General features: G+C 39.6%; 2 protein-coding genes and 1 non-coding gene across 3 annotated transcripts in view; 2 read left to right on the top strand and 1 right to left on the bottom strand.

Annotated features, from left to right (window-relative positions):
- LOC147611443 (uncharacterized) overlaps window positions 1–15,615 on the bottom strand; it is a 131,291-nt gene that overhangs the window by 18,930 nt on the left and 96,746 nt on the right. The gene's annotated exons all lie outside the window — the stretch shown is intronic.
- LOC147611447 (U2 spliceosomal RNA) lies at window positions 9,294–9,491 on the top strand. Its single transcript, XR_015263843.1, has one exon. It is a non-coding gene; the product is annotated as a U2 spliceosomal RNA (small nuclear RNA).
- Window positions 9,386–10,212, top strand: LOC147611446 (uncharacterized). Its single transcript, XM_086784962.1, has 2 exons — window positions 9,386–9,736; window positions 9,910–10,212. The coding sequence occupies exons 1-2, from the start codon at window positions 9,401–9,403 to the stop codon at window positions 10,210–10,212; spliced, it is 639 nt and encodes a 212-aa protein (XP_086641088.1). The 5' UTR covers window positions 9,386–9,400.

Here is a 15,615-nt window from a genome sequence, read left to right as displayed (position 1 = left end):
ACAATTTCCAACTCGTGTGGAAAATGATTACAATTTGGGGTATCACCTCAATATCCCCTATAGGTAGTTCAATTATACAAGAGTGATAATCCTCATCCCAATACTGGAGCCCCTCGAAAAGTTCTTGTTTGAGATCACTAATTCGTAAAATATTTAAATATAGCTCTCTCTCATCATCATGGCCTTCATTGTGGGTACATCTTTACTAGCACCCATGATTACTACAAGCAGCAAGTAAGGGTCTAAGTCCTTTTAAAAAAAGTTTGACATAGCTATATGCAAGACTATATCCTTTCATTTCTTTGTTCCCTATCTTGTCAACTATTTTATTAAGGTACATTAACATCATCTTGACTATTGGAATTGAACAAATCCATACACAAGTTGAGATGGAAAAATTTCCAAACAATCCTTTAGTGTCTAAAAAACTAATTAGAAAGCTAAAAAAGATGTTTTTATTATTTGAATTTTATGTATAATAAGACTTAATCACCCCAGTCTAAGTCGGTTCTACATGGGAGAGTTCTAATATGTTTATGTGATACAAAATAAGATAAAAGTTAATATATAGATCGATGGGGCTTAAAGGCTGGGAAGTAGGGGTGCGTACAGAACTGTTGTATCCACTACTTCAAGTATCCCTTAAATCATGGTGAGAATGATGTTCTCATGGGCGATGGTGGATTGCCAAGGGTAAGGAAAAATGTGAACCATCAGTGTCCCTGATCCCTTGAGTTGGAAATAAGAGTTCTTCAAAATTGATAGTTAGGGAAATTTGTTTAGGTTTAGATTGAGAAGCAAGATGCTCAAAAGCGAAGGCGGTCATCTGGTCATCTGGTCTTCCACCAGAGATAGCCCTTGCACTCTAGCTAAATGAGGTCACGCCATCTGAAAACATTTAAGTGTAAGTTTTGGTAATAACATCTTCTTATTCTTCTTTGAACATCTTCTTCTTAAGGTGTTTATAGCCTTAAATTCATGGTGTTAACAAAATTGATTTGTACAATTGAGTCCATAAAAAGAAGCGTTGATAATATTATTGAAGGTTTTTATAAAACTAGCTCTTATGTCTTCTTTTAGAATTGTTAAGCTCTTGATTACATATTGTGAGTGATGAGTGCTGACCTTGGATATACATATTGACATGTAGACTCTCTGGCATGGCACAAAATAAGTGAAGACTTCATCTAATACCATATCGATCAGAGAGTGATCCAAGGATGACTGCTTCTTGTATAACTCTAAGTTTCTCCAATATCATGACGAGAGAAATATTTCTCTTTAATTTTGGGTTGGGTCCACGGCATTGTCTCCCTGTGCACATAGGAAGTCTACGCTTATTTGGTTCCAAGGAAAATAGATCTTCAAAATTACTTCACTCACTTGAGGAGAACAGTTCCACAAAATGTTTGGCTAGCTCATTGTGTTCATGCACACCCTTAGATGAAAGGTGATTAAACTCAAACGATATCATTTCATTTTCTATAGATAATCCCGAGATGTGGGCTTTAGGCCTTCTAAAAGAAAAAAAGGAAAAACTTTATTCATAAATCTATGTTTATATCTATCTAGATTGATGACAATTCTTAGCATAAGATATATATAGTTTCTTTATGATTTTAAATCCTTGGTTTTGATACAAAATGTGAGACCCCTACCCTCTACATCTAAATGATAGCATGGCAGTAGAATTTAAACTGATGTGAGACCCCTACCCTCTACATCTAAATAATGAAATGGCAATGGAATTTAAACCGAGGGTAGAGAGTCTCACCCGTCGAGACCTTATATCACATTATCCCAATGCTTGAATAACCCTGTATCCCCAAAAAAATTGTTTGGGAAAATCCTTATGAGGGAAATGTGTATAATTCTACGAGATTATTCCCATAATAATTCTCAAAACAAGTCCATTAGAGGCTCCCCGAGGCTCAATGGCGATGTCTTGTTCTACGAGATTATTCCCATAATAATTCTCAAAACAAGTCCATTAGAGGCTCCCCGAGGCTCAATGGCGATGTCTTGTTCCCTCGATTATGAGGAAATTTTCTCTCCCCTGAACGTTCCTAAATTACTATATTTTCCCCAAGTTTTTCATTTGAAAAGACATTTATCTCAGAGTACGATTCATACGATCCCTTTGCTGATACGATGTAGATTCAACCAAGGAAGTTATGTTTCTATCTATTATTTTTTTACTTTTTGGATCCATTTGACCAAGCCTAGCCCCATCCAATTGCTTGGGTCTAGCCTACACCCAACCACTTAGTTGTGGATCCATTTAATAGTTAGGGAAGGTTGTGCTCAGGTACACGGGAGTCGAGTTCCCATGCCCCCTAGCTGGCACCGCAGTTCCATACAAGCATTGAAGATAGGCACTCCATTCCTAAAGTAAAATGTTGCTTACTTTTTTAAATCCTTTAACATTGGGAATTCCATTAGTTTTCTCTCATAACCCATGTTATTTTTTATATCTTTTACCTGATAAGGTATCTTGAGTACTTTATGTCTTAATTAAACTTTAAAACCAATTTCTTTAGATCTTAAATAAGATTCAAGACCAATTCCTTTAGGTCCTTTGTTTGCTTTTTTTTCTTGTTCAACCTACCAAGGGGTTACATCCTCGATAGATGGTCCTATAAGTCAGATCAAGCAACTGGTGGCGGCATGACCCTATACATTCTACCAGTGGGGTAGATGGTTCCCATGCCGGCACTCATGGGAAACATAACCTTTTTACTCTCTATCAAAAAGGGCTCATCCACAGTTCATGGTCCCCATAAGGATCCACTTATGCACGATAACTCCCTTACCACACTAAGGATCCTTTGTGGGACTACCTCATACGGCAATCTTATTAAACTTGTGTACTTTTATGACTTCCTTTATAAGGGTGATCAGAGATTTAATTTATTGTAGGGTTCTTTTTTAAAACTTTGTCAAATTTAGCTTAAGTCTATTACATGATCGATATGCACTAGAATTAAATCCTCTCATTGAGGTCACTTTCTAGAGTATCCGCATTTTCTAGGTCTTTCTTTCAATTTGGTTGTTTTTAAACATGCGTAAATAAGTAGATTAAGAAACTATCTATCTTGTTTAAAGAATTAATTAAATAAAATATTAACTACACATGCTTAAGAACTAGAATCATGGTTACCTCGATTAGATTAGCCTCTCCCTAGAGTGAGGGAGAAGATAATGAGATTTTTTTGGAAGAGTATGGGTTTCCTTCTAGAAAGGATATTTTTTGCTCTATCCCTCCCTTCTTTTATAGATGAGGCGGGCTTCCCCTTTTGAGGATCTACCTTAGAATTTTACTTGGTCATAATTGGACAAGAAAAGGGAACCAAAATGGCCAGTTTTGGGTCCAATTGGCTCTACCCTCCCTTCTCTTTATACATGAGGCGGCTTCCCTTTTAAGGATCTACCATAGACTTTTACTTGGTCATAATTAACAAGAAAAGGGAACCAAAATGGCTAGTTTTAGGTCTAGTTGGCTCTCATACTTGAAAATATCCCATGATTTAAGCCTCTCCCTATTTTTTTAATGTAAAAATTACAATAAAATACTCCTTCTTGTAGCCACCCCTTTTTGGGATCTCCCCCAAGAATCAAACGACATTAAAGACTTTGAAAACGTACCTTGAAGTTATAAATGGGGCTAAAAAGTGGTAATAACAACGATATGAAGAACACACAAAATGGGAACCTTCGAAATTATCCCTATTGCAATTTATATTAAGAATTTTCTATGATGGGTGGTCTTGCACAAGGAGTGTTTCTGTGGAGAGCCTCTCTCTAGTTTTTCTTGCCTAATGGATTTCTAATTTAAATTCTGAATGGACACTTAAGTTCTTAAGACTAAGAAGAAGAATCTTGCTCAACTGTATTAACAAAACTCACATTTTCTCTCTCTAACTTTTTTTAGGGTAAATATAATGTCTTCTAGCCAAAAAGCTTCAAACATTTCTTAATTATATCATTAAAGATTTTAATGGCTTACCAAACTTCAAAAGTTAGTTTTAAGTAGTCTAATAAAACCCCACTCCTTATAAGGTAGTGATTGATAGAACACAATCTTCAAGATATTACTAGTTTGGTCCTCATTCTACAATCTTCTTGCCCTTTTTATTTCTTGGGATTAAAGAGAAACTTACTATTTACACAGCTAGAAAAATCATTTTTCTCTTTCTAAGTTATTACTCTCTCTACAAAATTGAATGATATTAGAAGAATTTAGTCATACCTTTTGAGGGGTTAGGGAGGGATCCTACATTTACTACTTTGAAATTTATGGCCTTCCTAGAGGTTTGAGTTGCTTTTTATGATGCTTTGATGCTCCAATTACTGAAAGCAAGTTTGGTCAATGTATTAATTATTGACTAGAAGTTGAGGGTAGTGCCTTGATGAGGTCATCAATGATTTAGATTTTTACCTTTGATAACACTTTCGTTTTTACTTCGTTCCCCTTCTTCTTTGATTGGAGAACTACTCCTTCTTTATGGTCTGATGAGGGTACCCAAGTGGTGTGACAACAGTTGCCAGTGGGGGTCCACCTTTGAACTGCCCTTTTGGTCTTGACTTTTGGGTGTCTTTTTTATGGCTTCCTTATCAAAAGGGTTCGGTGTGACCATGTATCTATGTTAGTGGAGTTAGATCCACAACAAGTTTAAGAAAAGAGATTGAATCAACTTTGTTTTTCAAAGACATTTACTAAGTTTCGGTTGTAGAGGTAATGGAATGGTCTCTGGAGATAGATTCAACACCAAGGTGTGATCTATCCAATTAATGTGGCACTTGTTTTAAGCCATGAAATTACGGCTTAGGATCACTTCTTTAGTCATTTCATTTGCATTAATCACCTAGAAACTACCTTCGAAGGGATTATTTCTAAAGTGATCCAATTGCGGCTTAGGATCACTTCTTCAGTCATTTCACCAAATGAATTAATTTTTATGTTAATATCTTGTAGCTTTGGATGGCCAAGAGGTAGCGAAGTTTTGTAAGACATTCTTGAATCTACCAATCCCAATCCCCATTTTTGTTCTAAACCCTAGGGGTTTTATTTCTTTTGTTCTGAATCTACTAGCCCCAATGCTTGTGTAATACCTTATTTTGTTATGAACCCTAGCTAGAGATGGTGGCAGGCCGGGTTTTGTTTCTTTTTCATCATACTGGAGTGCAATGGCTTTAACCGTATTGACTTGCACACAATATGTTTCCAAGGTTGTAGTAGGCTTTATGTGAGCCTCACTGAGTTATCTCCTTTCTTCCATTAGAGCTACTTCACAACATGATGCATTCAACATGTACAATGAAATTCTCTCACCTTTGGAATTTACAAATTTGCGTCTCATTTTGTGTTAGACCACATCTAGGGTTGACAATAGTTGCATTCAATTCTCATAATAAGTGGGATCTAGAACTGACATGATTTCCTTTTTTTGTTCGTTCACTTCAGCTTCAATCTTTTTAAGATCTACGCTAAGGCCTTCATTTATAATGTTAACTTTTTAAGATCTACGCTAACTCGAAAAAAATTCATTATTTAAGATCTAAAATCTTACCTTTACACATTAGACAAACACTTGCTTCTAGGGATTTTCTCGAATGAGATGTTGTGTCCGATTCTAGATCAATGGGAGATCTAGTGATGACTGGGTGAGAAGACTAGGTGAGCACTATGATTAGCCAAGTTGACATTAATCATTTGCTCGTTATTTCTTAGATAAATGTCATTGGTTCCCCAATCATGGATCATCAATGGCTTAATTCCACTTGTTTCCATGCACATTTTGCTAACTTTTCCAAATGGTCTTTCTAGAGAATCGTCAACCATTTTAACAGAGACACCTCTAGGTTCAAGGGCAGTTTTTTCACACTTCAACCAACAAGCTTTAGTTTGCAATACCCACTCCCTCTTTTCATCCCCTCATTCATTTCTTCTTCCCAATGTTTGTTTCCTTTCAATTTTGCATACCTTTGTGGCTTAGGTGTCTTCTTGATATTTTTCATTAAGGAAACATGACTTTAAACTAATGTATTAGGGAGTAGAGTTAGTCTTGTAAATCTTCTAGGGACTTGCTTTAGTTCCTTAGAATTTGAAGAATCGCTCTTGTCCTTGAGAAGCTTATTTGAGCTCGTGGATATAAATATCTTTCTTCTTTATATATCTAACTTCTTTGACCCCATGAATGAATATCTTTCTTCTTTATTTGAGCTAGTGGAGATAATATTTTTCTTCTTTATATCTCCACCTTCTTCGACCCCCCATGAATGAATGCACATTACTCTACTGGTTTTTTTAAAATTAATCTTTTTAAATTCCTCTATATTCTCAAATTATTGTTATATTTATAATTAAGCGTGCACACATGTACGCACATGCTTTTATGACCTAGAGTTACTAGGTCATAAAAGCATTTTTGGAACTTACAAAGTATTTATTGGTCTTTTTAGAACTTTTAAGGTTTTGCATAGAAAATTAAGAATATTGGTCCTTTTGAAATTTAACAAGTATTTTTGTTAAACCTTTTTTTAAAATCTTGATTAAAGCAACAAAAAAATTAATTCCACTAAAGATAACATCAAGATCAATACTTGCTAAGCACACTACATGATTCAAAACTACTCTTCTCCCAGTTACACAAAAGAAGTGCTTGTTCTACGTTACATCTCGTTTGGTGATTCATCGCATTAATTTGCTTAGCTGTTGAGATTTTTTTCAATGTTGGGCGCATGCAACAAAACCGCTTGAGAAAATTATTTTATTGGATGATTACCTCAAAGATATTGCTCTCATATAATTTGTTTAAACCAACCCTTTTTTTCTGTTGGTTTTTAGAAATGACGTTTTTAAGTTACTTTATATCCTCAAATTATTATTACATTTATAATTATGCATATGCGCCCACATGCACAAGATTTTATTCTAATACCCAGAGAATTTGTGTATCTTATACATATTTCTTATAGATTTTTACAGCTAGGGAGAAATTTCTAATAGTTAGGAGAAATTTGTGTTTTCTACAGCTAGGAGAAATTTCTACAGCTAGGAGAAATTTCTACAGCTAGGAGAAATTTGTGTTTTCTACAGCTAGGAGAAATTTCTAATAGTTGCCTTAAGTTTATGGAAAAAAGAATACGCTCTAATTCCGTCCATAAATTAAAACCCTCTATTCTTCATGAACGTACCAGCTTCGTTATTTGTCTTTCTTTCCACTTGTACTAGTCGTTCTAGAAACAACGCTACTCCCACCTGGATTTGTGTGTTTTGCAAAGGGACATGTGAGATAGGATGATCTTGGACCACTCTTACCTAGCTTGGTGGCTGTTGAGGTTCATATCTAAAGGGTGTTTCATGTGAAGTGCTTCTAGAGCCTTCCAACCATAGTGTATGGCTTTCTTTAGGTACCCACCTTTTGTAAGCAAAAGCCTGTGGTTTTCTACCAAGGTATTTGGCAACGTTTTGAGGATGAGTATTCTTTTTCATTGGACTCTAAGGATGAAGGGTAAAAAACTGGCACTATGGTGAAAGGTGCAGGTGCTACACAATGCATTTTCATCACAGTAAGGTTCATAGGCTTGTGTTCTATTAGAGATAGAATGACTTGAGATCCCTACTACCCCAATGCAGCCTCGTGGGAAATCTGAATGAATGTAGAAATTGTTATGGCTTTTCCAGCTTCTTCCCAAAAGGATTTCTTTAGCTATAGTTCCTTCACGGAGATCATGAGAATGTGGACTCGAACATGTTGTCTTCAATACTGAAGGTTAGCTCTTACATGTACCCATACACAAAGTTACCTTCTTGAACCATGCACTTGTGCAGTGGTGGGAGTGACTGGGCCTACCTAATGAGGTCCAAGTCTCATAGGACATTAGACTGTGACGTGCACGCCACTATCAATAAATCCTAATTTTTTCTTAAACTCCTTGCCTGATTGGAATTGAACCAGAGTTTGGCTAGTTCGACCTCGAAACTGTCTTCATTGGCCTAAGAGGTTACAGTCGATTGCCCTTTTAAGCTTCGTAAGTTTGGCTTTATGCTCTTTCCCTAAGTCGAACAAAGCCTCTTGGAACAAGCGGCGCAGTTGTCAAGGATTCGAATGAGGAAAGATATGGTTTTCAAGAAAGAGTTCAATTGAAGTGGAGAAGGGTTGGAGGAGTCCCCTTTCCGTCATTCGTTGCACGACAAAATGGCGCACACTATGGTGCCTTTGCGAGGCATTGCTAGTATGCATCCGTGCCTCCATGATCCATCCGCATACCTCTCCTTTTCATTGGAAAACTGCCTCCGTGATCCATCCGACATGCCTCTCCCTTTTCAGCCTCCCAATGGCTTCCTCTCAGTGTATTCAACAAACAGATCATATGTAATAAGTAGAAGGTTATTAACTCTCGATTTCCTAGTAGGAAACGGAGTCGGTTCCAGTTCCTCCCCATCAGTTTGCTCCATTGCAAGGGCGTATGATCGGAGATGGCCGTGCTAGAGTCTGTGGAAACGCTCAGAGGATGAGGGACCCATGATGCTTGTTGACCGAGGAACACTCTGTCTCAATACTGGAAGAAGAAGAAGAAGTGATAACCCCCCGGACATACTTATTTGAGCCTGCAATATCTTAAGCCTCTTCTTGCAATAACCTCGTATTGTGTGTAGGTTGTTTATTAGATTCTTTCACCTTACGAAAATGTGGTTCTTTTTAGGACTATTAAGGCTTCTTCTTCTTCTTTTTTTTTGTGCGTAAAAGAATAAGGTCTTTTTAAGGTTTTGCAGAGAAAATAAAGAATACTGGTCTTTTTGAAATTTAGCAAGTAAGCAGGTTAGTAATAAAAGAAAATCTTGATTAAAGCCCCCCAAAAAAAAAATATTTAAAACTTGCTAAGCACACTACAAGTTTCAAGACTACTCTTCTTCCCCGAGTTACACAAAAGGCAAGTGATTGTTCTACGTTACATCTCGTTTGGTGGTTTATCGTCCCGTTAATTCGCTGAGCAGGTGAGGTCGTTTTCTTATCCAAAAAAGGCTGGCAAGAAATCAGAAGCAACGAGTGAGGGGATACACGTGTAGAGGTCATGTGGGGTCTCATGGCTTTGTGTCTCCCTCTTAACGGAAATTTACTTATGCTCTTGTTAGAGATGACCAAGAGCATAAGTAAAGTTTGAATCAAGCCGTGACGCACATGCGCGTAGAAATCTCGCGGGCAGCGGGTGATCTATCTATCGATCCCATAAAGGGAAGCCGTGCGTGGGCTGGTATAAAAGGCGTGGGGTGAGCATCGGGAGGCTCGTGCCATTCTCGGCCTCATGGCTGAGATGAAGTGCAGTATTTGTTCTTATCAGTTTAATATCTGATACGTGGCCCATCGGGCCACATGATATTAACCTAATTTCTTTCATGGGGGCAGGCCCCTTCCGGCAGCTTGCTGCCCGGGGGCTGCGCGCGTCGCCTCTGTTTTGCACTGCCTCAGAGGCCCGGCGCACCCAAGATAATTATATAAAAACTCCAAACTGGAAGGAAGGTCCTCTGCCTGCGTGGGATTTTGGCAGAAGAGAGCGAGATCGGATGGAGGATATGATGATGATCTCTCTCTCGCACACGGCAAAGAACGGAACGCCTCCACATACTCTGCCTCCTTCAAAAGCCCTGCGCTTCTCCCCGTCGTCGCAGATGATGCAGCAGCAGCAGCAGCAGCAGCAGCAGCAGCCAGCGGAAGGTCCACTTCCCAATCGGGTACACTTCAATTCAAAATATCAATCCCCACTGACCTGACCCTTTGGTTGTTGAAGCAGCTTTTGAGTCTATGCAATAGCAATAATAGTCTCTATGGAGCTCCTGGTACTCTACTAAGTTCTGAGACTCCTCTTCTTCTGGTACTAAGGCATCTGGCCTTCTTGGTGATGCAGGTAGCGACAGTTTTCATAGGATTGATAAGACTCTACCTACCTTCACAAGCAAGGAAAACTTATGTTTGTTTGTGCTTCGCCGCCGTCGATGGATGGTGCTGTTACAGTACTGCATACAGGCCATTCACTCATTGTTGGTCATTGAAGCTTTTGGAAAAATGGAAAAAGGATTGCACACTCAATCTCTCCCTCCCAACAAACATAATACTAAAGTGGAGGCATTTTTCTCACTCATCACTCTTAACTGATTTCTCTTGCTCCGTATCTGTTATCCAGCTCACTGACTTGTCTTTGGAACACTGACTGAACTGAAGGAACTTGCATTTTCTCCTTGTGGGCTGCCACAGAAGATCACACAGATAGATGACCCTTCCTGCTTCCTGGTGGGCTGCTTGGAGGCTGCCAGAGCTGAGGGCTGCAATGCATGAAAGGTGTCATGAGTGGGGCTGGATCTACCCTTATACGGGGCCAGGACGAGGCAGTCGAGCAGGCCGACCAGCAGAGGACGACGCATGGGCTGGGCGGACTCCAAAAGTGCAAATTGCGGGCCATTTTGGGTTTTGCCCAAAACTGGGTGCACGCTTGGCCATGCCAGTGCATCCCAAGCTTGGTGCCAGACGGGCACGACACGACACTGCATGGTTTCGGGTCTTTGGTTCTGCACCTGTTCATAGTGCACATCCAAGTGCAGAATGCTGGTTGGTGGTGACAGACCAGCAACAATTTTCTTTCATTCACGGGATCGATAGACTACCTTCACAAGGAGAACGTATGTTAAGGTTTTCATTATGTGTTTTGTGCTTTTCTTGTCGACGGTGCTCTGCTGCCTGTACCGGCAAGTACGGCCAGACGAGACCGCATACACGCCATTCAGAGGAGGCTGGCTGTGGACAGAAATGGCCAATGTTGGTCATTGAAGCTTTGAAAAAATGGTAAGGAAGTACTCTTGCGAGGGAAAAGGATTGCACACTAAATCTCTCCAAATTTTCTCTGTTGGCCCAAACATATACCAAAGTGGAGGCGTTCTTCACCCCGATTCGCGGGCTTCAAACTTTCCCACATACACGGCTCTCCGGTTCTCCCAATACTTGAGGTTACTCTTTGATGGAGGAGCCTTACAGGACATCATCCAGGACCATGTGGTTGAGCAGCTGAAGCTGCTACAACGATGGACAACACTAGTGGCATGATCTTAGCCACTGTGATGATCAGAGGGAAGCGGAAGAAGTCAAAACTGATTTGGGGTTGCTGAGACGTTGGAGGATGCCTTGCTAGCTTTTGGGGATTGTTTGTTCAAGGTGGCACAATTGGATGAGGTGGATGCTATTCTAAGCAACCCATGGTTGAATGCTCACGCAGGTGTGGTCTACCACAAGGAGCATATGTTCACATTCCAGGATAGTTCCAGCCAATAGAACCAAAGATAAAGATGATAAGCATGTACAGATGTCGCTTCACCCTTGGAAGCATGGTCAAAATCTCGATGGATGATTGAGTGCATTGTTTTTGGTGTCAAATGTGCATGAGCTTCAAGGATTTCTGTGCTCGATCGATGTTTTGTGGAGCACTGTGCCCCAGAAACCAATCCTTTTGATGCAACTGAGGAGGGTCGGGTGGTTTGCATGACCCCTATTGAGCAGGCTTTGTTAAAGAAGCTCAAATTAATGGCTTTATCCTCAAAGTTATTTTAATCGCATCATTGAACACACACTAATGGTAGTGATAGGGTATCATAAGTTATCCTTTATCTATAACTTTGAATGGTAGACACTTAGCTTTTTTCCTCCTAGAATATCTCCTTGGATGCAAATGGCTGGTATGATAAATGGTGGAGCTCCAGTATATCATCCCTTTCTAGTATCACTCATGGACTTAGATCTTATATCAAATATGAATCTTGTCATGAGACCTTCATACTTTGAAGTTGCTGAAAATTTTGAAACCGATTAAGCTAGAAAGCTTGAACTACCTTCTTCTCCAATCGTGCTCGATCACTCTCTCACTTAAGCAAGCAAGCATGCACACTCAATGCATTCCATCCACACACACAAGCATGTATCCTAACAAGAAAGAGAGAAAGAGCTCAAGACAATAAGAAAACTTTGCACTAGAGAAATGATCAAATTCTCCCATTCACATTATCAAAAGTTGCATATATACAAATGGACTTTGCACGACCACCCATATTAAGTGCCCAGTTCATATCTCTACCCATATATACAAGGCTTGTGGTTATGGATAGCTTTTGATACATCATTGGCCCACCCACGACCATTCATAATGTGAATACATCCTGGGCTAGAATCCGAAGGATTTTGGAAATACAAAAAAGAGTTAACAACCCCCTGCCTAGACCTGCTTTTGTCCTTGAGAGCTATAAATGATGGGCATGTTGATCAAAGGATCTTCACTTCATCTTTGCTCCGACAAGCTCATTGTGTGAACGTGTTGCAATGCCTTTAGATGTTGGAGTGGCTTCCGTTATTCGGGTGAACATAAAATTATAGTTGGAACATCTCCTCATCCTGAATGCTTCCAAAAATTGAATGCGTACAAATAAACCATAGATCTAGCGAAGTGTGGGCACTAGATTGATGTCGAAGGAAAGGCCTTGCACATAAGACTTCTCTCATCTTTGAAATCTTGTAAATAGCTGCGGATTGTGTTGAGGAATTTGATTGCAACTTAGAAGGCAATGTCTGGGGCATCCTAATATGAGGTAATAAATTGGACTATCAGCTCACACATCCACTCTTCTATTTGGATTATGCCAAATGGCTGAGACTCAAATTCTGAGAAGTTGAGGAGGAGAGGATAGATCTTCTTTTTGGCTTCATATTCCTTCCACCTCATGTATCTATGCATGGGTTTACCCTTTGGTTAACTAGTGCACAATGCGATATGTGGCCCAACAATTTGGGTTACGAAGATAGTGGAGCCTCTGCTTGGGGCCGATTCTTCATCTCTACATTGTTAAATGCCCTATCTTCTGTCGGCCTTCTATATCCTCCTCACTCTTCGATGGGCGTGTTCTATAGCCACTATTTGAAGGGTTGCTTAAGGTGAAGCCGCATGAGAAGGACCTTATGAATGGGATCTCGAGATGAGAAAGATTTTTGGCAAGCCTTTAATGGTTTCGTCATAAATCATGGATCTATGGGTGGGTGGGAGAGATACTTGGGAATCTCCTCTTGCACTCTTTCTTCTGCATTAAATAATAAGCTAGCAGGATTAAAATGACCTCGTATAGGGGGTCATGCTCCCATTGCAACATGGTTCTCTTGTTAGTATGGGGTGGGACCTCACCTCCTTCTTGTGGTTTACTGCCCTCTTGCGAGACTAGGGTGGTTCCTTGAAAGCATCAGTGTTGAGGTCTAGTAATTCCATCTCCTAGGGCTGGTCCTCTTTCTTTGCTATAGCTCCTTGGACAACCTCAGCGTCCTTTGGTTGTTCATCATCAGTAGCTATGCCCAAGGAATTCCATCCCCTAGGGCTAGTCCTCTTTCTTTGCTGCAGCTCCTTGGAAAGCCTTAGCGTCCTTTGGTCGTTCATCAGTAGCTGTGCCTATTACAAGTAGTGCCACACAGATTTTGCGATGATTGTCCCAAATGTCAAGCAGCTTGTTGAATGGACAACCAAAAATGTAAGTGCCTATCAGGTGATAGATGAGAGCCATGCCTTAACTACAATTGGAAAACGAGGCATCCAACCTAGATGTATCGATTTGATCTAGCATTTTGGGATTCACTTGTCTTAGCTTCACAATGTATAGACATAAAGGTCCTGAAAAGCTGGCCCATTTCACAAAACCAAATAAGATTACCCAAGATCTATAAATGCCTTTTATATAGCTCTTGCATATAGCTGAGATGAATAAAAAAAGGGCAATCATAAGAAGAAGCAAGAACTAGAAAAGGAAGGTACCCAAGTGCCTGCAAGCTTGGACTCATCAAGGCGGATGTGGAAAAGGATAGGCTGCTCCTGGAGGTGGCAGTCCATTTGCCAAATCTGCTATAGCATCATAGGCTCTCTAGGCTATGTTGCTAATGTTTATATATGAAGGATATGCCTTGGACTAGTCATGGAACTTGCTCATGTTCATCAAGATTTGTAGAAAGATGCCAACCATGCTGCCGATTACATACACCTAGTAAATATGATGATCAAAGGGGACATCTATATGAAGTAGAATGCATATATATACAATCAAGAATTCATCCTATGGTTTTGAATTATCATACATGGTATGCAATCTTAAGAAATCTATGTACAGAGGTTGAAGTGCAGATAAAATCATTTTAAATATAGAGCCTACTGCCATAGTGGATGCAATTATGGACCATGCATAGACATGGATTCATGAAGAGGGCTTGACCAACAAGAGGGCCATATACAAGCCATTGCAAGCTAGTTCATTAGATTCTCCAACCTATGACCCAATCTGTATGGTAGTCCTCTACCACCATATTATGGTAGTGTGGTAGATTAAAGAACAAAGGTCCCTCACTCTCCCCTTCATCTTCAAGTGTCTTATGGCATGTTTGGCATAGGTGGACAATAATGGATCGCGTCATTGCCATTCTTGTTGAGAAATGTGGTATGCCAATGAGCACAAGGAAGAGGTAGGGAATGAGTTGAGTAGCCAAGAAAGTGCAAAGCCTAGCATGAAGTCACATGAGCAAAGGGATATATCCCACATTGATGTACAAGCGCAAGGGTGTACCTCCTCATATAAAAGGGGGCCATTTCAAGCAATGAAATCATATCACTTGCACACATCTCAAGCCTCTTTGCGAGTACAAGTCTTCATCTTATAACCTAATTGTGCTTGAGTTTATTGCACACACTCATCATCATCAGTAAATTTAGATTACATCCACCTTAGATCCATCATATTAATCATGTTTAATTAGTGTAGTATTAGGGTTGACTAGGTAGACGTTTTGCTAGAAAGAGAGCTTGATCCATGGATTTCAACATGGGATCAGAGCCATCCCTCTCCCCATAACTTCTCATTAGCTAATCTTTACATAATTAGTGCTAATTTCATCATCAAGTTCACTAATCATTATCTTATCCTTTTTTCCCTTTTGTGGCCTAGATTTTCCAAGCTTCATTCTACTCATTCCCTTATCCATTTCTCAAGCTCTTCAAGCCACAACTCCTCCACATCAAGGTAACCTCACATCCTGGAGGATTCAAGAAAACTAGGTTGGCGCTGTGCAAAATCGTTGTTTTTTTTATAGATTGGTTATTTGAGCCATTCAATGAGTGCGCGTCAAATTAGGACAAGCCCTCTTAGGAGCTTGCAACCCATTACCCAAGCACTCAACAGGTCGAATCTTGTGAGCATTGGTGCAATAGAGCGACACGGAGAGAAGCAGATCAAAAGACGAGCTGAGCAAGCTCATTCTGCATTTTTCCTGTAGTATTAGCTTGATTTCTTGCTTCAAGAACCTTTATTACATTCATGGTAAGGATTCTATGCTAAAAGCCCTCTAAACTTCAAGCTATCCAAGCTCAATTTTTTCCTCCACCTCATTGCATTGCTAATCATCACACAATTAAGCATGCTTAATATCTATCATTAATTAATTAGTAAAAATTAGGTTAGTTAGGTCTCAAAATTGAAAGACTTAGATTTCTTTTGGATTAGGGAACATCCATTTGCATTCTAATCCACTAATATCCTCCGTCATTGCATAA

The sequence above is a fragment of the Cibotium barometz genome, chromosome 47 (genome assembly GCF_041138505.1).
Source record: "Cibotium barometz isolate CiBa-2024 chromosome 47, ASM4113850v1, whole genome shotgun sequence".
NCBI classification, from domain to species: Eukaryota; Viridiplantae; Streptophyta; class Polypodiopsida; order Cyatheales; family Cibotiaceae; genus Cibotium; species Cibotium barometz.
This window is presented reverse-complemented; position numbering and strand designations above follow the sequence as displayed.